The 24,688-nt window shown below is 39.6% G+C and overlaps 1 protein-coding gene across 3 annotated transcripts in view; it reads right to left on the bottom strand.

Moving 5' to 3' along the window:
- The window catches only part of ARMC9 (armadillo repeat containing 9), a 113,360-nt gene that overhangs the window by 33,060 nt on the left and 55,612 nt on the right, over positions 1-24,688 (bottom strand). For all 3 annotated transcript variants that reach the window (XM_026070968.1, XM_026070970.1, XM_026070971.1), the window contains 7 exons: positions 24,397-24,471; positions 23,204-23,294; positions 21,741-21,799; positions 14,391-14,495; positions 13,514-13,629; positions 9,187-9,311; positions 5,501-5,633 (listed from right to left, as the gene is read on the bottom strand). In XM_026070968.1, the coding sequence (XP_025926753.1) occupies positions 5,501-5,633; positions 9,187-9,311; positions 13,514-13,629; positions 14,391-14,495; positions 21,741-21,799; positions 23,204-23,294; positions 24,397-24,471 (704 nt within the window). The remainder of the gene's footprint in view (positions 1-5,500; positions 5,634-9,186; positions 9,312-13,513; positions 13,630-14,390; positions 14,496-21,740; positions 21,800-23,203; positions 23,295-24,396; positions 24,472-24,688) is intronic.

Genomic DNA, 24,688 nt, shown 5'->3' on the forward strand with positions numbered 1-24,688 from the left:
TAGACATCCTCAAGATTTGCATACATATTTACTGTGGTGTAAGCATCTGAGACCCACAATTCCACTTCACCAGGCTTGTGTTGGGTAGCTTAAAGCAAGCTTCCACCTCTTTCCTCCAGCCTCAGGTCATGGCCCTCCTCTTCTGAACCCACTGTAAACTAGTTATTATTGCTTACTCTTCTTCATGCAAGGACATTTCCATATGGTTCTTAAACATCACCCTCCAGCATAATGACTGCCACAAGCTACRCACCACCCTTGGCTGTCTGCTTACTAAGCTGCCCTGAGCCTATCTGCTGAACTGCCTGACATCTGGTCTGCACTCAGTTGCAATGTAGACACACCCAGGGGTCCAAATTCAAGAACATTAGACAAGCTATATAGGGGAGTGAAGGAGTGTCTAAAGAAAAGGAGAAAGTTTAATGACATCTAGACAAAGTTTGTTCTGAGACAAGGAGTTTCCTCCCAAACATAAACACATCTGAGAATCTGGGCTACTTTTCTCTGCCCAGAGACAGGAAAAAGTATGTCTCTAAATTCTCACATGACAGTGTGGAAATAGGAGCAGTACGCTCAGCAGGATATAACTGCATGGTTGTGCATCCTGCAGATGACAAGTACAACGTCATATACTGCTGGCACACTTGTAGCATACAACTTCATTCCTGRAGAGCCATTACAGAGCTCTCTCCTTTCCCACACCAAGCACTGACAAGTAGAACAGTTACTTTTTCACTTACTCTGTCTGCTCCTCGTGGATGATCCCGAAGAACTGGGGCGGCTCATTTGTTGGGGTCCAGACTGAGAGAACTGGGGGGCAATGGTTGGGATCTTTCCCTTTCTAGGGCTGGCACTCTGCACTTCAGGAGTGCGAGGGATCTTAGGTTTGCTAGTAAAGGCTGAGGAAAACTCGCTGTAGGAAGAGACAGGAAGAGTTAGTAAGCACAGAGAAAAACGTACGCATATTAAATCTGCAACCAAGTGAAACTTGCAGTACACACTGTGACAGCATGATAGACTGCCGAAAGCTTAGGGAGACTATGAACAGAAAGGAACGTGGTGTTACCAAAGGCCGATTTCGGTGACAGTGGCACCTCAGGTACTGCCCCACGGTACGCACTCACCACACAGTCTGCTCAGATCTGGCCTTTTGGACCTGCCTATCCTACTCAAACCTGGCTATTTGGACCACAGGACCAAAGTCCCAAGTCCCTTGCAACTGTGGACAAACGAGTAATAGATGTTTAGCTTGTTTTCTGTTGTATTTATCACACACAGATATTATCATCACACTGGTCTGAGGTGCAAAAAGCATATATACATGGTACAGCACAGGAATCAGACATCCTTTTGGGGCACAGAAACTATTATTTCTCCTGGATATGGGTCACAATCCTGGCAGACACAGACACACACACACACCCTGCCTCCCTGCAAGGAGATTTGTACAATTCCCAGGGCCATCAGGAAAAGAGCAAAAAGTTGTGATGGCATCTATGAAATAAATTCCCTGAGCACACAGGTTCCTTGTTCATACTGAGAGCTTAAAACAGCTGCTCTTATTTTACAACCTGCCCATGCTACAAGAATATCGTTCTTTAAAATTCAGTCCATGATTGTGTGAGGACTCTCCTTTCCTACCCCCCAGCATCAATATATTCTTTYCAAGGTATAGAAAGCGGAGGTTACCAAGAAACAGTAAATCTCTAAAGGAAAAATCTCTTAAAAGGAAATAAAAGTAGAACCAAGGGAGGATCCAAAAAGGTGCCATCTAAAGATAGGCAATAAAAATGTTAGTTGGAAAGTCTCTGTTATTTGCTCCATCAAAAGAACCCTTTGTGACCAGCAGAAAGGGTGATTAGGAGGATTTTCAAGACATTTAATCTCCCCCCCCTTCCCCCGGGAATGCTGCTGAGTCAGTGCTGATTAGCCATTCCATAGCCCTGCTTCTCTTTTGGGCAAGATATGACAGCAAACATTTCTTTTATATTTTAAATAGCATTAATTGTCTGTATTTTGCATTTGTATATGCTAGCTATTAAGGACACAGTCATGCTAAAAGGCCTGCTCAGGGCCATCTCTGCAGCCTTTCACCTACCTCTAAGTATTATAAGTATTACTCTTTTTATCATTTAAAAAGAGGAGGTGGCAGGTGGCAGCAAAAACACACTAGCAAAACAAAACTAAAAAGTAAGATTGGCTAGTTAAAACCCTAAGCCCTGGATCACACACTTTTCAGACCAATAGAACAGATTTAAACGTCTCTCTCCATAGTATAGTTTAATTGTTAATGTTTGTTTATCATTTTATTCATTTGGGTGCAAGTGCTGAGTTTTCAATACACTAGCGCTCTACGTGGGAATCGTATGTAGCCAGCAGCCTTATAGCAATCTTTGAGCCATAAATGAGCTTTTTCTCATTTGGTAATAAGTAAGAAAACCCTAGATCTTTATTTCCATACACGAATAAATGTTTTCCTAGCATGAACAATCTTCACAGCGTTTCACTATAGTAACCTACGCAGCTAGACTATAAGCACTTTGGAGACAAAGCAAAGAATTAGAATCAGAATTAATCAGAATTACTGTGCTTGATGAGTTGGAGGGAATACACAATGGTTGCATATGACAGCAACAGCAGGCTCACATCTTTGCAAGTCTCCAGGAAAGTATTATATGAAATAAGCAGGCAGCAAACACCGTAGAAAAATCTGTTGTTTCTCTGACAGCATGTACAGCAGGTTTCACACCTCCATCCACCCAGGTGTCACAGAACCACCTCGTCTTTTACCCACATCAATAAATAGGCAAATATCAACAGAAAAGAAATTAATCCTCAAAATAACTTGGAAAAGTGCTATTTAATACCCTTTAGATCTTGACTAGATGAAGAAAGAAGGAGAAAAATCTATTGTGGGAAAATGATTGGCAGTATTTGGTAAGAGAGTCATTTCTGACAAGGTGTGGTAATTTGAGAACAAGCGCTCTGAAAAAAAAACCAACACACGGTAGCCACGTCCCATGGTGTTACACAGAAACCTACCCTTGCACTGAGAAGAAACAAAACTGTATACTTAGAAAAAACGGAAATAATAGCCTCTTAAAAAAAAGCCCATAACAGCCTGCCACTGGGATCTGAATAATCAGCCAAGAAATGTGACAGGGCTTGAACATACAAAGATGAGTTACAGACTGTTTTCTGCAAGGGAAATGCGCTTGGACTTTTTAACCAGCTCTACCAGATTATTGGAAAGGTGAGACCATTAGAGTCCTAAGAAGACCCTACAGAGTTTAATATCTGCATTAGGTTGATATTGCATACAGTCACAATAAAAAATAAATGCCTTTTCAGCCAGCCACAAGCGTAAACTCAGATCTATTACTCACAAATCCATCTTTGCTTAGCTAAAAAGCCCAACAGATCTGTATGCTTATATGATCAGAATACAGCAGGCAATAGCAAAGCAGGGGCAGCTGTCAGCCTGGCACACGTCGGCTAAAACAATCATTTGTTCCTATGGAAATAAAACAACTGTAATAGACATGTCACTACTAGAGCCTCATTCTTCTCTCAGACTGATTTAGTGTAAATGTAATTTCACGGAACTTCAGGCAGTTAATTCCCAGTTTATACTGCTCAAGGAAGAGGGGAAATGGGAGCAGTTCCCCCTGCATCACCACAAGTCAGCCCTCCTTTCCTCATACATACCTCTTCTAGGAAGGAGGGAGACCTCTTACAGCGGATGAAACTATGACCAAAGCAACAATTTATTCACTCTGTTTGTTTTGCAAACAAATTAAAGCATGCTCCAAGAACGAAAGAACGAAAGAAGAACGAAAAGGCAGGTCTAGCTATTGCAAAACTAGCATATTAACAAAAGACCCTTGACACAGAAAACCCTGTGTTCTGCTCGGGCTATGAATGGCTACATTCCTGTATCCGTAACTTGAGGCTGCTTTTGTAAATAGAAATTGCTGTACGCACGGTAAGGAAGCATGCAACGAAAAGATAAAATCTCCTTCTGCAGGACACTGCACCCGCGCCTTCAGTTAGAGATCCACCTATTAGTGAGATTTAGATATATGTTTGTGAACAAAACTTCAAGATTACAGGATATAAGGGTTTTCTGTTGCTGTTGTTTTTTAAAGAAAAACTGATTATGACTGTAAAGAAGCAAAACCTCTCACTAAGATGCGGGACAAGACACTGACTATCTATGATCTCTTACATGCCAAAGCCTGAGGCTGAAAAACAACTTTTTTCTCCATCAGCCAGAGCACAAAGCAAGCAATCTGGCCATAAAATTCTGATGGTCTGTCTGCATTTGTAGTATGTGCTTAACTACTATTATTAAAGGCTACACAGAAGTAAAACCAGTAATGCTTCTGCTGGGATAGGGGTATGACTACTAAGCATCTCAGCCGCTTACCAGTGATAATTTGTTGACAATAGGTAATTTCTCAGACCTCACAATGGAAACAGCACAATCCAGAAATTAAAAAAAAAAAAAAAAAAAAGCAAAAAAAGAGTCATCTGTGGGCCAGAAAGAAACAAAGCTCTAAGCAGAGTCTAGTTTTCAGAAGTGCTAGAGCTTTAACTGACATGAATAACTAGGCACTTCTGAAAAATCAGATCCATAAAGAGTTGGTAAAACCTTTCCCGTAACACATCTCCACCCATTCTATGTTTTACTTCTGGAATGTATTTGCTTTTAAAATTTCTCTACAGTCACTATTTAAAACTTGGCCCAATCAAATTAGCTATAGGAAAAAGCTGTTAACGTCTCATGGATACTTGAGGGCCCTGAAAAAACTTTGGTTCAATTCCTAATGGATTCCTAGTTTTCATCCAAGATATAACATCATAATCCTATATATGACAAAACCGTGACAGAGGGCTCACAGCATGAATGGAAGAAGGAGAGCAAGACCTTTTCTCTTCCTTTGCTAAAAAAATCTTTTAAGAAATAGTTGAAACCCAGTGCCAGGAGAACTCCTAATACTGCCTCCCTTGCTGTACCTGCCCCATAGATAAATCAGGGACTCTGGTCAGCAGTGCTAGAACTCAGCATGTTCAAACTCTCCGAATCCACTTAAACGCTTAAGCTCTCTTCCTTCTGGAAGTTAATTCCTGTCCTGTTCCTAGGGCCCTACCTCTTTCTTTACTAATAAATGTTTTTCATGACGTAGAGTCCATCATCTAAGAAAGCAACAAGGAAGTTTTACATGCAGAAGACAATATTCTGCATACATGTGATTTTCATTAACAATGTCTTACTCGAGATTTCTCCCATTCTGGACCAGATGTTTAGAAATTGAACAGCTGCCACTGGCACAGCTAAGGGTATTTTGTTTGGCAAGCACCATCACAGCTGTCTCACACCAGACTACATCATACATTAAATGACTTCACAGGTTGTCTTTACAGCAGCATGGAATTAGCTGGTAAGTCCTCTCAGACTCCTCTTGTGCTCTTACATACTCATCTGGACAAATCATACCTGTTAGATAGCCCATTTACTTTGTCCTGGGTGAACTCAGTAGATCGGGAAGACAAGATGTTGTCAACAGCTGGGATGCGTTGGTCCATTCTATGGCCTGATGAGAATACCTTAGATGACTCCATTTCAATCGCTATTTAAAGAAACACAATTCAGTGAGGAGATGTTTTTACAATTTACAAGAAATACAGTCAAGTCACAGCTCCTGCTGCATGACGGAAACCTTCAGACAACGGCAGGCTATCGAGTTATTGCGGCAGAGTGAATTACTGCTCATCAGCTGAGCCAAGTTAACTGCATGCGCACATGCTTCTAACCCATCACAACTGAAAAGTAAACCACACTTGGACCATTTTCAAAGCAGTTATATATACTTTGCATTTGCAATGGGTTAGGAGCATGCAAATCATCATTTAACATATATCAGCCAATGACTGACATCTCATTAAAGTCACAGGAAAGCAACCACTTGCAGTTCTCTGTACATATCCCTAGTAACAGAATAACAGGCAGCCAGTGAGGACAAAAAAACAGTACTACAAATGCCTCCGTCAGAACAGAGGGAGGTCTATTACATTTGGCTCATTAAACATTGCCTTCTGCCTTGCACTAACACAGAATGGAAGGACAGTCAGTCTGCTGAGAGACACAAGGCCACCAGGATGTGCAAGTCCAACAGGAGTTTAAGGAAAATCCCTAGCTCCATTGCTCCCATGCCCAGGACACGTTGCCCTCATGTGTTTATTTGCTTTCACATGCAAACAGGGAGACAGAGTGGGTCACTTTTAGATAAGCAGTGGGCTGGCCACCATATATTCTGCCTGACATTCAGCTTAAGTAGCATAATAAGATGACCAGGATTCATCTTTAGCCCACAAGTTTTCTGCTTGCAGGAGACAAACAACAGCCAGAATTATTGATTCACTACCAAAGTGACAAAAAGGGAGGGTAGTCCCAGATTCAGAAAAATGAGAAGGTGACTCAGAAATAGGTGAATAGATCCAGTTATGGAAGACATTAAGAACTGCTTTCATTTATAGAAAACAGAAGGATTAAGGTTTCTTGAGGTTTGCTTCCTTGAGGCATGGCCCTGTTGATGCCAACTGTTCACATGAAACTTTTATTCTAACCACTTTTTCATTCTTGGTCTCTTATCACTCTCGATCATGACTTGATTGCATGAAACTCTGAAATCCAAACTACTCATGTGATACTGGAAAATGCGTATTCTGAAGTGAGCAAATTCCTCGTACTGCTTAATAAGCATGAGACCAAGATCAGAACTCAGTAAACTGCATATTCTATTTCACAGCAATGATATTTCCCCGGGTGTGAAAAAATACTCTAGAAGAAGCACAATTATTTTTACATCTTTCTGTTACACACTGTTCACTGCAGTATCTAGGAAGGCACTAGAAGAGAAAGTGCAGAGAAGCTTTAACAAATAATATTTTTCAGAATTATGGTCTCAAGGGCTTATTTTACACTGTTTTAAATTCAAGCCTTTACAATGCAAGAATTGCAAAAAAATATTCTCTTTTGGAAAACAGGGAATGTCCAAGGAGCCAATCCAATTACCATTATACAGAATGAAAGTCCTGCCACTGAATTGAATAGCCATGGGATTCAGCACAGCAGTCTCTCTCTTCTCCTCTCCATTCATTTTTAAATCCCAAAAGGTAAGAAGAAAAAGACAAGAAAGCACATATTTCACCAGCTACTTGCAAAAGTCTGAAACAAACCTCTGGCAATCCCTTCAAGTAACTCAGTGTCATTTTATAGTCTGGATAAGTGCTAGGAAGAATTGTCACTGCCACACACAAAAATTACCTGTCCTTTTGTATACGTAATTCTAAGATTTTTCTACAGGAAGAGAGAGTATAATCTAGTTCTCTTGTTAGCATTCACCTGCATAAAATTTTGACTGAAAACAGCTACCAAACAGTGTTTTAGACGGGCCTACAAGTAAAGTTCTGAAAATAAGCAAATATTAAAGATGGCAGCAATTTCTTCAGCATGAAGGCATCAAATCAATCTTCTCCTTCAAATATGAACAACAACATTTACTTTTCTGACTTACTCAGGTTCCCCACTTAAACCTCCCCCCAAATTTCCCCAAGCAAACTGCCAGACAGCATCTACAGCGCAGAACAGCCTCAGCAGCGCAGAACAGCTGACGGAGGCGAGTGAATGCATTTCCCAGAAAATAGACTGTCAAAATGTGGTTCAGCATGCTGGGCTCCTGGTGGCTGCATAATGCCTGAGAAACACAAGTGATTTGGTCTCCAAATCTGCATCCAAAGGAGGGTTTTATCCTACAGTATGCTTTAAAACAGCAAATAGCAGCACCTTTGATACCTGCTGTACTTAATCTTCTTTACAAAGTATGAACATGTAAAACACCATTTTTTTTCTTCCATGTAACAAAACTGTTAAGTCAGCACAGTTTTGATTAGATGGTAATTTCTGTTGTTCTGAGTTGCTGCCTCTGGCCAACTAATCTCCCCGTAGAATGGGCTTAGCTATATTCAACATGCTACCGCGTAAAGTGAGGCTGGAAGAGAGCGGCTCTCATGCCTACACAACAGTGAGAATGCAAGTGCACATCTTGAATGGGAGTTTCATCTGCTTCTATCCTAACCCTTTTGTTCAGCATATTATATTTATCAACTCCAGGCATTACGCAAGCAGATTCCTGTCTGCAAGACCTTGGTTACTTTTCTCAGAATCCTTTTCATTTCCTTTAGGAAATTTAAAAAAAGGAGATGGAGAAAAAAGTATGCTATTTCTTTAGTGCTTCAAAGCATATTTCTCAGTAAAGTAAAGGCATGCTTTGTCTGAACTTATTAATAATTCTGTACCGGATACGCTGCAAGATCCTTTATCCAAGACTGCAGACCATTTGGCCTTAAATCCCTAATTGGAAATGTTAATGAATCCCTGCAAGCAGGTTGAAATTCCTACAGCAGAAGCGGATCCTGTGGTTATCAGGAGTTTGGCAATAAAATATTTCAGAAGCCTATAACCTTTTAAACACCATCTCCTGTTTCTCAGGCCAGCTGAGTTTGCATTAATTTTAGTTTATGTTGCAAGGGCAGAATCTTTAGCAGCATCACCCACAATGCAGCTACACAGCACAGGGCTCCCCATCCTCCACAACCTTTTATGGTTTGACTGTAGCTGCTCCACTAAGTATATAACTGCAGCTGCCATCAACTTTAATACAGAGGTCCAGCCAACAGAGCCTGCAGGTGCCAGTAGACAGTGATTCATTTAGATCCAAACAAGGGTATATTTGATCAAGTAAGTAGCTTTGCCTGTTGGGAAGTGCACTGCCTCTTGGCTGCAGCTCTTCTCCTAGGCAGAGGACATCGCTGAGTGAAAGAAAATACACTTTGCACATAGGAAGCCCCTGGTGTGATCCTTGACCCTTCCACAGGAAGCAAGATGGAGCGAAGCAAGTGAGATCATTAATTTCTGCAGACCACATGGTACCTTCTGTAGCCATTCTCTGCGCTCAAGCCAACATGGCGCAGTGCATCCCAAAGTCTTGCAGGCTGCCCCAGGGTCTACACGGGGAGGGCCAGGCCACATTTTACAAGTCTGCAACCCACACGCTATGCCCCAAATGCCTGCCCCACTCAAGAGAGACAAAATTAACAACAGCATTCGCAGAATATCCTTACATGAGGAGGAAATGCAGAGGTCAGAAATGCTGGACCTGCTCCCACTACGAATGGAAGGACGACTGCTTGGCAGGGACTGGAGTTTTTCATCCCTACTGTGGCAAGAAATGTCATCGTTCTCTGGCCTGGAAGAGAAAGGAGAATGCAGGGTGATGAATTCTTAAAGTCTAAAACGCTGCATGAGAGTTACCTTCTAATTACCTTCTAATTGTAATGGTGTAGAAGAAATTAAAACTGTTTGGTTTTTTTTTATATTGCAAACTAGTGTTAAGGTCATAACTGCATGACTGTAGCTCCCCCAAAGCAGCTGATGTTAGACGTATTTGAAACTAATATACTTTCCTACAGCAATAAAGAACCAAGGAAAGGAAACCATAAAACCATTAACCATAATAACCTTGCAGTCTGGAGACACAATATACCAGCAGGACACTTAAAGAAAAAGACTGCAGCAGTGGGCCTGAGAGGTCTCCAATACTCCGCTTCTGCAAGGATGCAAGATTTGTTCCTGAATATTGTGAGGATTCCACTTTGCAGAGAGCAATACGCCACATGGACTTAGAGAAGTAGATCTGTTGACTTCCCCAGCGAGGCAGATCGTTGAGAAAGAACAGAAAGACAGAACAGGGTCGAGACTGTTTAGCAACAGGCAACAAAACACATGAGAAGCAAGAGGGGTGTGAAAAGTGTGCAAGAAAATGTTGGCTGACCCAGAAAGTTTCCCTGGCTATTCATGTCCAATATCAGGTTAAGGTAGCTAGGCTACATTTCTAGTTAGAAAGGATGCAGTCCAGGGAAGCAGTTAATGATTTCACAGCTAAATCAGTTTCTAAGGAAACAGCTAGAGGAATATTAAGTAGTTCAATCCCTCTTGACTGAACTCAGACACTGAGTCTTTAAAAGAAAGGGAAAAAAAAAAAAGGCAGCTTACATAGCAGTCCCAGGACAATTCACCTGAAGTAACCAGAATCTGAAAATATCTGAAATTAAAAAAAAAACCTGAAATAACTAGAAACTTGTCTGCACTGGGAAGTCATATAGAAATTATCATAGAATAGCTGCTACATGTGCACTAGCTATTCTGTATTAATTTCTGTGATTGCTTCTAGTCAGCTTGAAAAATCCTCTCCTTTTTTGAAGTATGAGCTAACAACTTATAAAGAGATACGATATATTATCTCCATCAACTGTCCCCTCTTTCATCATGCTGTTAAATGGAATATGTTGTATCAAGTCTCTTACAGAGAACTTAAAGCAAGTTACATCCACTGCACACAAGCATTTACACAGTTTTAATGTGATTTAACTATTCTGCTAAATTCACAGCTTTAGCTAATTCAGATTAACTGTCCTGGATTGTCCCTAGGTAGACAAGAGGGTAAAAAGCCRGATGTTTTTCCTGCCATTTGATCTGATTCAAACACTAGGCACTTAAATTATTTAAAATATGAAACACATCCAGTTCAGATTTTGCTTTCAAATCAAGTCAGCTAAGATTTGGTCACTTCTATTGTCTTCCTCTTGCAAAGGTTCCTAATGGAGTATTTCCTCATTTTAGTAAATGAATTCTAACAAAAATTAGAATGGCATAAAAGCCATCAGAGCTTGTCCTTTTCTGTTGTAAAATCTAGTTCAAGAATGTCTTTGTCTATTTACTGCAATTTCCTTGCATGCAAAAGCTAATTAGGTAGAGTTTCACTATAAAATGCAAACTTCCCAATCGGGGTGCTATCTTGTGCTTCCTGCTTAAAACATGGGAGCACCAAACACTCACATTAGTTCTACATGTGACCAAAGCGGGGAAAAACGAATTTTCACATATTTTCACCATGTTAGATTTTTGCTGATTATGTTTTCCCCCTCTCCAACATACATAACGAGGCAACCTGTAAAGACTGCTTCACACCATCAAGCTAACACTTTGCTTGGTCACAAAGCTACTAGAATTAATACGGGTCCAAAGGTGTTTTTAACTTGTATCCTGCAGTGGCATGGAGTTGTCCTGCAGAGGCATGAGCTGCACAGCTGTTCATAAGAAGATTCAGTATTTGACTTGACACAGAACCAGGTAATCCCGGGATTTTGTTAAGTAAACACACTACCTGAGTAGATGGCAGTAAAAAGAGGCATTATTTAATCACTTTTAGAGACTATCCACGGTACATAAATTGCGGTGTGCTGCAGGGCACCAGGAAATACAAGCTGTTCTCACAGGTTTGCCACTGTTTTTCTGACTTGCCATAGGAAAGTCGCTTCATTTTCACATACTTATTTTTCTCCCTGCTTACAAAGCAGGAATGTAATGCTTGGACACTCAATGGTAACTCAGATCTATTCCTTAAAAATACTTTCTAAACATTAAATGAGGCTACTTTAGAGCTGACTTCACAGAATCAATCCAGGACTTGCAGCCCAGTATAGATAACATACCGTGCAGGGGAAGTGGGACTTTGAACTTGGTAATGCTGACCCACAATGAAGTGGCTCTGTACATTCAGTCACATATTAGCCAGTTTACATTGTTATGGCCTGTGGTCCTTTTGGAGGACTGCAGAAACATGCTTAAACAATCTCTATTCTACTAATATGAGCTTACATTAATTTGGTGCAATTTTCTTCATATACATATGTGTATAAATATATAAATATACACACACACACACATATGTATAATATAGAGGGAGAGGACTTGCAAAAGCAGGGGACATTGCCAAGGTGCAAAAGCTGACCTCTGTGACAAAGGACACTAAGTGTGAACTTTAAAATCTACATTGAGGTTATACCAGGCAGAAGAACTAGGCTTTACACTCCAACAGAAGCCATTTTGGCCAGACGAGTACACAGAAGAAAAATCAGACTGTGCAAGACAAATTCTGCCCTGGGATAGCCACAGATTCTCCTTCCATCTTGGAAGTGTATTTCATTCATTTTTCTTTAAAAAAAAAAAAAAAAAAAAAAAAGGTTCTCCGGGGCTTTTCCCATGCCCAGGTCTGATACGTTACACTTGTACTTTCTAAGGCCCTGGTTACATAATCGGTATAATCCAGTACGAATGGTACAGCTGCCAAAAGACACATCTGGCTGAAAATGTGTTTCAGATTGAATCAGGAGGGCTCCCAGCAGCCACATCAGTTGCTTGTATGAACACTAAGACCAGCGCAAGAGAATGCATGGGAATAAAGACGGACGAGGCAAAGGTGGGACCACTCCCTTTCCGCAACAGTATAGATTTACACCAGACTCAAGCAAGCATGTAACTACCACTTAAAGCCGTCCCCACTTCTGTCTGTACGGATACTTCCACACAGAAATGGGGAAGAAACGTATTTAAGAAATAGAAAGTATGAACATGAAAGCAAAAGAATTTACATGGGACAGTCCTAGAAGAATGTATCAGCCCTGAAGTTTTAAGAACCACCTCTACATTTAAGCTTCATCACACCTTTTTACTTCGGGTTATCCATTCATTTTAAGGTACTTAGCTATACAGATACTGTGGCTTTTGAGTAGTTATCTATATTTGTTAGAGTGGTTCGCAGTCTTTCAGGTTAAGAAAGTACACACAGAAATGAAAACATTAAATCCTCATAACAAACTACTCTCTGTGTCATTGCTACCTGGATTTGACCAAATGCAAAACTRTATGCAACTGAAAAGTGAAAAATCACTTAAATTTGAGATCTCACTGGTATTTTACTTCCTCAATCAGGACAGCGAAAACTTGTTCTAACAGAAGACACAGCACAGTCAAGGAGCTCTATACTGTAAGATCTCTTAATTCCAATTACAAAGCAACCTTCTACCGCTGACCCCAATTACATCAAAAGCCAGGTGTCACAGACCCTCCTGCTGGAAGATTTTTTTTTTTTTTCTCAAATCAAGAAATTGGACATTAAGATTCTTGTTTTTCCCATTTTCTTTTTAACTTCTTTCCTCATGAGTAGGTACCAAATGTCCCTAGAGAAATATATTTACTTGCTTATAAAATGGAAGATCCTAGGTATTTTACGTACTGCATGCAATTCACCCATAGAGTATACCGTAAGAGGTAAGGATTATGAAAGCAAAGGATATAACGTGAGTTGAAATCAAAGTGATCAATAAACATTTACTCAGCTATTCCAAGTATGTGACCTCATCCAGTAGACCTTTCTCTGCTTAAACTACTCCTCCTCTTTATTTTTTCAAAGTGATCTGTAAAGAATGACAATAGCAAGATGCACTTTCAAGTACAGAGGTTTTATTTATCAGGCACTAAATTACTATGCTTTGGGTTTTTTAAGATGTTTTAAAAAAATCCAACTTTGTCTCATTTGTTCAGACTTACATTGGGTACACAGTTCTGTGGTATCCTGGCGTCACAGGTCTCTGGAGAGGCTCATCTATACTCTGATGGACACCAGGGAACAGCTTCTTCTTGGTTTTTGGAGTATGAGTCATTATCTAATACACAAGAAACGGAGAAAAGGGGGAAAAAAAAAAAGAGGAAGAAGTGGAAAAACAAGTAACTGGAGACACTGGGAAAAGTATATAGAAACACTGCTTCAGAAACCAAGTTGTGCCCCAGTGTCACTGAACAAAAATCCTTGGACTCACTGCAGGCTGTATGATGACATCTCATCTAAGGTCACGGTTCTAGCACCACCATAGCCAGACCTGTGCATTTTGGGATCCAGAAGGCATACAATCACATTTCTCTCAAATCAATCCCAGCATACTAGATGGAGTTCATGCCAACTTTATGCTTTTTTTACTTAATGGCTTTTTGTTGCTGGAGGTAAGACGGACAATGCTTGATCTGGCATAAAGCCTGTAGGAACAGTTAACTGCTCGACTTTTTTTCAAAATAAAATCAAACCAGCAGAGTGTTCCAGTATTAACTTGCTCAGGACTTTGCTTTGTGTGCCTGCAGCATCATGGATCTAGCACTAGAACCCTAAGGCTGCCTTTAGCTTATTACTAAGCCACGACCTGACTACCTCCCATAAAGGGGTAAAGTTACCTTTCTCAAAGTTATTCTACTTCTTTTGGACAGCAGCTAATAAAGTAGACAGTGAGGGATTTGGACTGCTATGCAGGCAGAGCCTGGTATTTCAAGTAACAAACTCAAGAAGGCAGGATTCTAAAAGCTGATGAAACTGCCGAAATTAAACAGTTAATCCAGAAAATTCATTTATTTCAGGATTCTAATGAGTAGTACTCACTCCCAGGTACTCAGTTGTCAGCAGCTTCTCTCCTGTAAGCTCTCCCAGTTGAGGCTGTAAAACCTCATCTTTGTCCAGATCAGCCTCCATGGTGTCATGGTCCTCCTGGAACAGCAACACACCTCAGTTATTTGAGCTCAGGCTCCAGAGAATTTTTTGCTTCAAATTTAGTTCTCTCTTTGGTAGTCACTTAAATGATATGAACTTTCCAGATAAATGACTGTTAATACCACACATGTAAGCAGCGATGTACAAGCATTTCAATCAAAAAAGCAGACACCTAGAAACTCACTTAGCCTTTTAATGAATATAACCAGAAACTAAAGACTCCCGAGAGAAAGAAAATAACCCCTCTCTCTACAAATTTGCTAAAAAGCACAGCTGGCATTCAAAAGTTGTTCTCCTTCAATTTCTAACCCCAAATAATTATTCCTTGCTTGCCCTAAAAAAAGCTCAGGAAAACCTCTGCCATTAGTATCACTACAAAACACTGTATGCTAGTCTGAAGAGAGGCAATGTTTCATCCTTAGCAAGCAGCTGGTATGGGGTTTGGAGTTTTGTTTTTTTACAGATCTGCCCAAGCCAGTCTAGTCATACAGTACAGACCAGCAAAAAGCACTCTGATGGCATTTCTCATCCACACTGAAGGGTGAGAAAAGCCTATCCCGGTTTTTAAAAAAAATTAAGGTAAGTCAGTTCTAAAAAGTTATATTGCAGAAGCCCAGGAAAGCTATCATTCAAGCAAAGAGGATGGTAGGAAACTTGATAGAAAAACTTGTCTGTTTCTTGTTACAAATCAGTATCATCTAATGGTAATGAAAGCATAAATTTCAATTAAACTGTAACAATTAACAATAACAATAAAGTAGCCATGCATTAAAACAATTTGTGATCTTTCCTGAACATAAACACAGCCCTATATGAGACCAAAACACCCATCTGCATTTTCAGCAATTTGGGGTATGTCCTTCTACCTTGAAAAAACCACCGAAGTAATTTATTGTTGTTTTTCCCCAAGCAAAGCATTTTATTGTTCATTTTCAAGAACCAAAGGCATAATTTTTAATCACTCAAGACAAAATCCCTTACTGCTGAGCATTCAAAACCCTTCATAGGGCAGTGGTTCCTGAAAGGTGAGACCACAGATGACAGGCAGCAGCTGTTTTAGGAGCTATGTCAAGCAGCAGCAGTTTGCAAGGCAGCTTTAAAGCTGACAATACATGGTTGGTACGAAACTCTTGGAATCAGTGCTTTAGGATATAAATACCATACTAACAGGAAGGCAACAATCCTCTGTTGACTTTATCTTATGAAAAACAAATGTAATCAACTTCTCAAACAAGAAGGTAACAAGAATTCACTCTCATGCTTATTTGTAGTATGACTATGGACGATTCTGCTTTCATGGAAGTTATGCAGCTTTTACGGATCTACAAGCCAGGAAATTTTAAAGTTTGAGGGATTCTTCTAGCAAAGCAAAAGTACTAATTACATATAACTGAAGAAAGAACAAGATATTATTTTTGCTTGTGTTTTCCTACTGAAGAGAATGCTCTTTCTTCCTGCAAACATGATATCCCAAATTAGATCTGGACCAGAAGTAATGAAGAAGCAGTGCTTTTCTTTTAAAACAGATTGTGATAGTAAACGTAAATGACTGTAGGAAAAAGTAAATGAAACATTCTAGTAAGATATATTGTAATAGTAATGCAGACAGTCTGACACAAACTCCATAAAATCAATGACCACCAAACTTTGATGGGCCCCAGACCATAAAGGAGAGAGCAAAGAAAATGAAAAGCGCATTCACTTTAGTGAGATTTTGAGTCAAGAAGCAATTTTCAGTAGCCAAAGTAAGAAATGCCATGAAGAGTAGCCGCAATACATATGCTTGCGCGATGCTCTACAAAAGCAATGTCTGGAAAAGAAAGCATTAGAAGTGGGCACAGGTGAGGCATTTGATGGCAATGACCAGCTGATTCCAGTCTTTGCGTGGTGCAAAGCAACGACACTACCATCATTCAGACTAAGTAGGTGCTGGCCGCAGCAGAGCTCTAGAGGCTCACAACACTTCAGGATGGGGCAGCTTTTAGGTTCATGACCTCTGTCTCCTAAGTACCAATGAAATGGCTTAAACAACATAATTTTTTCTCTGATTTAGTCAGTCTCATTGCTTATCAGCTCCTCATTTACAGGGATCAAGAAGAGATAAAAATGCTTAAACTACAGACATGAAGGACTCAGCTCAGTAGCCCACACAGGCATCCAGCTCCACTTTGAACCATCTTGCCTGATCCTTCACTGGGGCTATGAAAGGGCACACGTCTCCCACAAGTCTCAAGTCACATCTGACAGCCTTGTGCAGATACCTCAAATATCCTAGGCAATCTTAAATGGCATTAGAGGCCTGTGTCGACCACTGAGGCAAGTCACAGAAATACTGCTAACCCACACAGTGTTCTAAAGACTAGAGCAAAAATTTTGCATCATGTATTTTTTCATGCATGGATTTAATAAAAAAAGCCACCAGTGTTATCTGCAGTATATTCTAGTTTGCAGTCACTGAGTACTGAAGTGAGCTCTGTCTCTCATAATTTCCTTTCTTAATTATATTTGCCTAAAATAATTCCAGCAAAGGACCAGCATAACTGTTTCTCTCAACCAGTTGAAGAAATTCTTCTTTGAACTTGTTTCTATAAAACAGTATTACTGATAGAGTGGCTCTTGTACTGCAGGACAGCAGACAAGCCTGTTAGTAATAACTAGGTATTAATCACTGTGAACATTAAAGGCATCATCATATTTCATTGCAGCAGTATGGAGCTTTCCAAGGCACCGTTAGGAATTTAGACATGCATCTTCCACTGCTTTTAAAATCTGCATGTCCATAGACAATTYTCCTATTTTCAAAGCAGTCTACAGAAGAACAAAAGAGATATTACTAACTTTCCTACTATTTCAAGATGCATTCTCTACACACTTAGAGCCGTAAAAGACAGGGCTAGACAGGACCTCAAGAAGTCATCCAATCTGCCTCCCTTCCCCAAGGCAAGATATGTTACAATCAGCTCCTAATTATCTGGGAAACTGTCAGGGAAGTTGAAAAATAATGGAAAATCATAGCTAAACACATGTAAGCAGCCTACAACTAGACTATGTATCTTTATCAAATAAAACCAAAAACATCCACCCTCCAAACCCCACAACATACTGTATGCATTTTTTTTTACTTAAAAAAAAAAATTTGCAAAAATGAGATTTATAGAGTTTGGTGGAGGTTTTTTTATATGGTGTGCTAATTCAGCATAGTTTATCAAGAGCTAACCATTTTCTTCAAGGATTCTTTACAGAAGTCTGCCTACGCTGTGCCTGGGTAGAGAGTAACACAAAATAGTCAGAACATCATCCTGCTCTTTCATCCAACTACCTGTGGGCATGACCTATTTAATTTGTCTTCACAGGTTGCTCCGTTCCCCCCAGGTTCCACCTCGACCAATATTCTGGTGGACACTTGTGTTTTGTCACCCAGAGAACGCACTGCTGGTTCCCATAAAGTACCTCTCCCTGCCAGCCGTGCTCCCTGACATGGTTTAACGTACTGGGGAGCTGAGCCCGAAGGTGTCCCTCCTCTAGCTCCTCGTACAGAAGAGCAGCATCGACAGACGGATGCCATCATTCCACCACTTCAATAACACAATGGCGCCCTGTTCGCCACCGCCCACGGGCTGCAGCAGATGTTGGCAGCAAAGTCCTTTAACGGCTTAACGTCCTGAAGGTCTGCGATTAAGCTCTCTTTCTTTCGATGCACTCTTTAGCTGAAGTGTATTTTCACACTGGAGCTTACAGATTTTATTGCCAGGTGCTGAGTGATAGCTGGATCAGAGGGTATCTGATAAATGGTCATCCTACTCTTATCTATAAATCTCAAGCTTATAACTAAACTTCTGTGTTTGAGCTATGATATCATGTATTTACTTTTACAGGTTGCTTTCAGAGATAGTCCAAGTAAAAAGCAAATGTAAAGATTTAAATATTGAAGATAAATTAAGCTAGTGTGTAACAGAACAGTGAAGAGAATATTCAGCACCACGAAACATGTGCTGTGACTGCGGGACAGTGTCAATACACCCAACCTGGCTAATGTGACACAGATGGGTAAATACTCTAGTAGCCAGCACATCCCAAGCTCTATGCTAACCTATTTAAAAGTTCAACAGACAAACCCTAAAGCCAATTTACTTCCAAATAACAGCATCCATGCAGAGGCTTATCATACAGTTAAATTCTCTGGTGTAACACATCAGTGAATCCTAAATTTCTGAGTGTGATGATCTCTTAGAAAGCCCAGATTTATTCTCCAGCAGGCTCAACTGCATCTTGGCAAGCAGTGTTTAGGAGAAAGTAGTCATTACCACAAGATCTGCTCAAAGCCAAGAGAGAATTCAACAACTCTAAATTAAACACAGATAAAAGCAAAACCCACAAAAGGTAATAACAACAGCATGGGGAATCTTTGCATGCTTTTGTAAGCAAAAAGAACTGGGGTAAAAACTTCAGATTAAGAGTCTGCATAAAAGTCTTTCTGTTGTTTCTTAGTTGTGAAGGTATAAATATTGGTAGTAAGTTAATCAGTTCTCAGTTACAATATTGGCAGGCAGTCTGAATGCACATCACTGAATTGTCAATATATGGATACATTCTGAAATATATTCAGTTTGCGGTAGTTTTTAAAAGTTACATCAACCCAAGACTTCTGATAAAATTTTCCAAAACTTTCGCTTGCCAGATGACAACATCAGATGTTATCACAGAACATCATCAACAAACAATAACTCACAGCATTTCCAAAATACAACGGGCCCCAAGTATTGAGGCAGTGAGTCAACAAATCTCTGCTTATTTAAGAAAATAACAACATTATGAGTTTTACATATCATTCCGCTGCCATGCTGTTTATATACTATATTTTGTAACTGAGGGACTCAAAGAGACCAAGACTCCCTATAACAGAATGGGATTATAATTCCCAGCAGCAATTAGCATTTAGAACTTGCTACAATTAACATTATACTAGAAACAAGCAGTTTGAAACTTGCCTCCTGAGAGTTCTTCTTCTTCCTTTTAATATAATGGCAAAGCTAACCTAAAACTGAAATCAGGCATTTTTCTGTTTCAAAGGCCCACTGTTGCTTGACTCAAAAATAGCAAGGAGTGACAGAAGTCCGTTACAATCACATGAACGGTCAGTGGTAAAAATGTATTTCAAACTGACTTGACCTAGACCTTTGGCTTGGATTTTGAGCAGCAGCAACTTGTCTAGTGGACATGACTGAATGAGAGAATTAATTTCCCTTTTATTCCCAAGAACAGCAAAATTAATGAAAGCATTCAATACCATCACTCAGTTCAATGACAACACCATTTTTGAAGGATTTCCTTATCTCTATGCTTCACAACAGGTCAAAGTTAAGTTCAAAGTATCTTTCAAAGAGATATACTAGAGGTCAAGGGAAAATATCAGCACTTTGGACTGTCATAACACATCGGACACACAAAGCCTTGGAACATCAGTTAATAAAGGGTATTAAGCAGTATAGTTGAAAAAAGGGAAGTTATAAAGATTAATCTCTGGAAAGCCCATCTTGCACATCAAGCATTGATTTTGGGCAGGGGGAGTGGAAAGGAAAGATTATTGAAAACTCACTTCAGGACTACAGGAAGTAAAGAAATTGCAATAATCCAGTCCTATTAGAAAAATCAGTTTACTGAACCCCTTTACAACAAAATAGAGACCACTGTTAAATAATACTCTTTCACGTAGCTCTAAATATAGAGTTTCCATGTGGCTCTAAATTCAGGCAAAGTCACAAGGATAATCAGTTCTAAGCTTGTCACCACTTCCTGTGCCACAACATGGAAAACAGCTAACTAACCCAACGAGCGCAAAACTGCTCAGGCCACTGCCAGGCAAAGGCTGGATCCTGCAAGGTGCTAAACGCCACGGGAACTGAGAGCACACCACACCTTTTACAACTGAGATAATTTGTTCTTATTTCTGTTAAAGTATTTCATCTATACTACGAAGTGCTACTACTCTAGTAGAGAACAGATGACAGTTAAGCCAGCCGCTGGCTAATAGGATAAGGTGTAACAGGTAGCAAAAGTAGATAACACACTCGCAGAGCTTTAAGTGTCTTGATCTTCTTTTTTTTTTGGTTCGGGTCAAAAACTCATTTGCTGTGAGTTTGCTCACTTGCTATAAGCTTGGGTTTCAGTACATATATGTTCTCCAGGAATTTTTATAACACAATATTGTTTTGTAGAGATCGCTATGATCACTGGGTCTCAATGTCACTGACTTCTGCAGGGCACATGATATAAATATATGTGCACATATATACATAGTTCTCTACATATGTGCAAACGCTGTATTCYACAGACAATTTAGCTCTTAAATTGCTCATGCAAGGCTTTCCAATAAAAGAGGAGTGCTATACAGAGGACTTCTTTCAGATAAAACTCCTGTGTAACTGCCTACACAACRTTTTCAAAAATCTCCTGTGCGCTTACAGCAACGTAGCAATGGCAAAAACACCGGCAAAGACTGGGTTGAACACTTCCCTCACATCATTTAGGCCTTGCCTTGCTTGTTGATTTAGATGACCAAATATCCTATGTGTTGTCTGCACTTGATCCCTTAACTCTATGCAAACAGCTCTGAAAAAATTCTAAAGTAAAAATGTTAGTATAAAAATGTTTATTAGCAGAGCTGGAAATACAAAGTTAACCAGTTTGTACTTACTATGGTACAATTTATGATGCTTACTATTTCTATTAATTTTTATAGGATTTATTTCTTAATTTGTAATTAYTGATTTTCTTAATTACACACAGAAAATTCATTAAATACATTTCRAAGCTTCCAAACAATCAAAGAAGCCACACCTTAAACAGATGTTGATACCTTAAGAAAAAATTGCAATCTGTTTACAAACAATTGTGGTGCTATACTGGGTCATTTGCTTCCTTTATTTTTAATTGCTGAAATTCATCTGCACGAATGTAAGATTTCTGCTGCTAGAGGAGCTCCTCATCTCTTTACTTATTTGAAGGATTTTGTAATCCTTTATTTATCACAGAGATGGTGACTTGCCAAAACAAAAAGATTAGAACTTCAAATGAAGAAAAGGTAATGAGAACAGATCCAATCTTCTTGTTAATATGCCCTGGTAATTAAATAAAAGTAAAAAAACCTGTARGATAAACAAAGTCTGCATTATTGACACAAATATTTTCTGTCTAGAATGTTAAAGAATTTTCTAAAAGGTGCTAGTGGGCCTTTGTACTTACTTCCTCATCTTCTTCCTCCTCTTCATCATCAGACACAATACTATCATTTAATGGCTCTTCTAGAAAGAAGCAAAACAAAACCACGTAAGAGCAGGTCTCAGACTTAACATAAACTGCAGTTACTGCCCCTCTTTTGCAACACTAAGATTTAGCTCTTACAGAGACATGTCACTGTTTTCAGGACAACTATTGGAATTCTTTGCTCTTATAAAGCATTCTAGACATCACTGAAGTCAAGTCATATTCAGGAARAAGGCAGAAACAGAAACACTCTGGAATGGCTCTTTTCTCATAAATCTCACTACGAATTCTCAGTGCATTTACTAACAAGACTTGAATAAAAGTGTGTTTTTGCAAGCTTGTCTGTTTTTCAACTATATTTTAATARGAGATAATTACTTCTCCCTACAAAYACCTCATTATCAAACTGTTTGCAAGTAAAAAGGCAGTACTCACATGGAATACTTGATTGTAATTTTTGTGTAATATAGCAGAACCATCAATAAGCAGTTAAAGAAAAAACATCATAACTTTAATAGTAATAATGACATTGATGAACTGATTTTCTTAGAAGAAGCAGGCCCCCAGGGCTATACCAGAAACCTGTACACCCAACTATTACTCACTAGACAAACATACCCTTTAAAAAAGCCATTCTCACAGGCAGAAGAGGAAGGATTTTATATCCTTGTAAACTTAGAGTGTAGATGTTGCACAGGGACAATACAGTGTTTTAATATTTTATTTGTTCTTTTACATGCTAGGACCACGAGACACACCATCTTCTGCCGTCTCCAMAAGTAAAAGAAAGCAGTCAAACTTGTTCTATTTTTGTTGTACAAAAAGATTTCATCTGAATTCACTTCCTTTTTGTTACTCACGCTCTCTCTCTTTCTTCATCCTTCCTTTCAGCCACAGAGAACAGAATATACAAGAAATATTACACTTCCTCATATTTTGTCTGTATTACCAGACCATCTACAAGGGCTGGGATCCATCAACATATTCTCCGAAAAGGATAGTCTCTGCCCTTTGTTGAGGGTAAGCCATTTCAGATAATGGAGCCACACTCCTCTACAGAGCAAGAGATGAGCAGAGATGGAGCCAGTCCCCAAATCATTTTCTAGAAATTGTATCACCTGCTTATTTTTGCAGTTGACACCATTCTCTCACTACTGGGAGGCCAATGKCATAAAAGAAACAGCCAAGGTCATGCTGTTCACAGTCCCAAAACTTTAGGATTGAGACCTATGCAGCCTTTTATTTCTTCTTTATAACTGTAACACAAAAGGACATTTTAAAATACATCCGACATTCAAATCCTGACATTTGCTATTCGCCCTCTCTCAGACCTTCACACTATTGTCATTCTTTGAGAGTTTCAATGCCAAATAAAAACATGAGCCTTCTTATGGCTTTTGTGAAAGATTTACAGCTCAGATAGCTGCATCTGTTCCTCTGACCTGAATTGAGCTGTTTGATAATAAATTCAATCTGTCGAATCATCTCTGCATTTCCTTCCTTGATAAAGCAGCGCAGAATTTCTTCCATTCCCTGGATGTAGTGGAAAACATTGCTAGATTAGTATTTCACRTGACTACAATCAGTGTTTCATTTTRTTAACTAAAATGTCATTGTTTTGTTGGGGGAAAAAAAAACAACACACACAGTGTGAAACAAATTACTGTGTCCAGCTCTAAGCATCCTATTTTGTCCATATGCATCCCAAAGGCAAAAGAAATATGTTGTCTATATTGCTTCTAGGTTTAAAAACAGAAGCATCCATGATGAACAGCAAATTTCTACAACAGATATGCTGCTTCTGCCTTCTGAACTCAATACAAAATTATTAACAAAAAGGTCAAATTTGCATTCAGAGAGAACTGTGCAAGGTTCAAGGAAGGTAAGCAAAATTAGCAAAATTTGTCTAGATCTTCTGCTATACTCAGTTTCTTTCTTTGTGGCCTCTCATAAGCTTGATGTCGTGCCTTTAATCATTTAACATGACATCCAGTTCCCTGCACTCTGTAAGGTAAAACATCTGACAATTTAGTCTGCATGACTCTAGAGATTAGTCCGTTAGACAGAAAGATATAYCATTATCCCAGTAATAGCTTCTTCAAAACCAGAAGTCAAAATACATTTGCTACCATTAGACCAGCTTTCACAGAGGTCAATTCCTAGTTCTGGGATGACGCCCCTCCTACTGCCCTCCCAAATTTTTACACTAGGCAGAAACAAATGCAGCAAGAGGAACTTATCCCCTTAGAGGCTATTCACTGGTGCAGAATGAGTTAACTCCAGGAAAAAGTAGCAGACAGATGAAAGCATCTTCAAGGACATATCCTGTCTCTGAACTGCTAGTGGACTACTCTATTCTAAAATAACACCTTCAATTTATAATCTAGGCAGAAACCTTCACACCACTGGGGCTTCGCTTTTGAGAGAAGATCAGCAAATATGGCAAAAACCTTTGAGACGTACATTCGTACCTGCTTGCGTATCAAACGTGGAGGGCCTCTTGTGGATTCCCTTCCTAAAGTGCCATGGCTCCTACCYCTCAAGCCTGCCACATGCCACTCAACAGGTACCTAACCCAGATGTCACCTTCGGTGCATGTGTTGATCCTTTTACTACGCAAAGCAGTATCTCTTACCATTGCTCTGGCTTCTTCTCGGACAGAAGGGATAGCAAGAATGCTATACAGTGCTCCATTCACATATGGTTGTATCTAAGAGGGAGGAATATTTGCCCATGGTCAGACCACTAAGAAGAACTCTCACATTCCCCCCAGTTTACTATAACCAAAACCTGGGAGTGAAGGAGCAAAACTATTAAATCATGCTCACAGAGTCTGACTAGACTAGCCTGCACTTGCAAAATTCCCACTTGGGAAGCAGTGAACTTTTAGGATGCAAGTACACTACAGTGTGGTTGATCTAAATCAG

This window comes from Apteryx rowi, unplaced genomic scaffold (genome assembly GCF_003343035.1).
Source record: "Apteryx rowi isolate R43461 unplaced genomic scaffold, aptRow1 scaffold_32, whole genome shotgun sequence".
In the NCBI taxonomy this organism is placed as follows: Eukaryota; Metazoa; Chordata; class Aves; order Apterygiformes; family Apterygidae; genus Apteryx; species Apteryx rowi.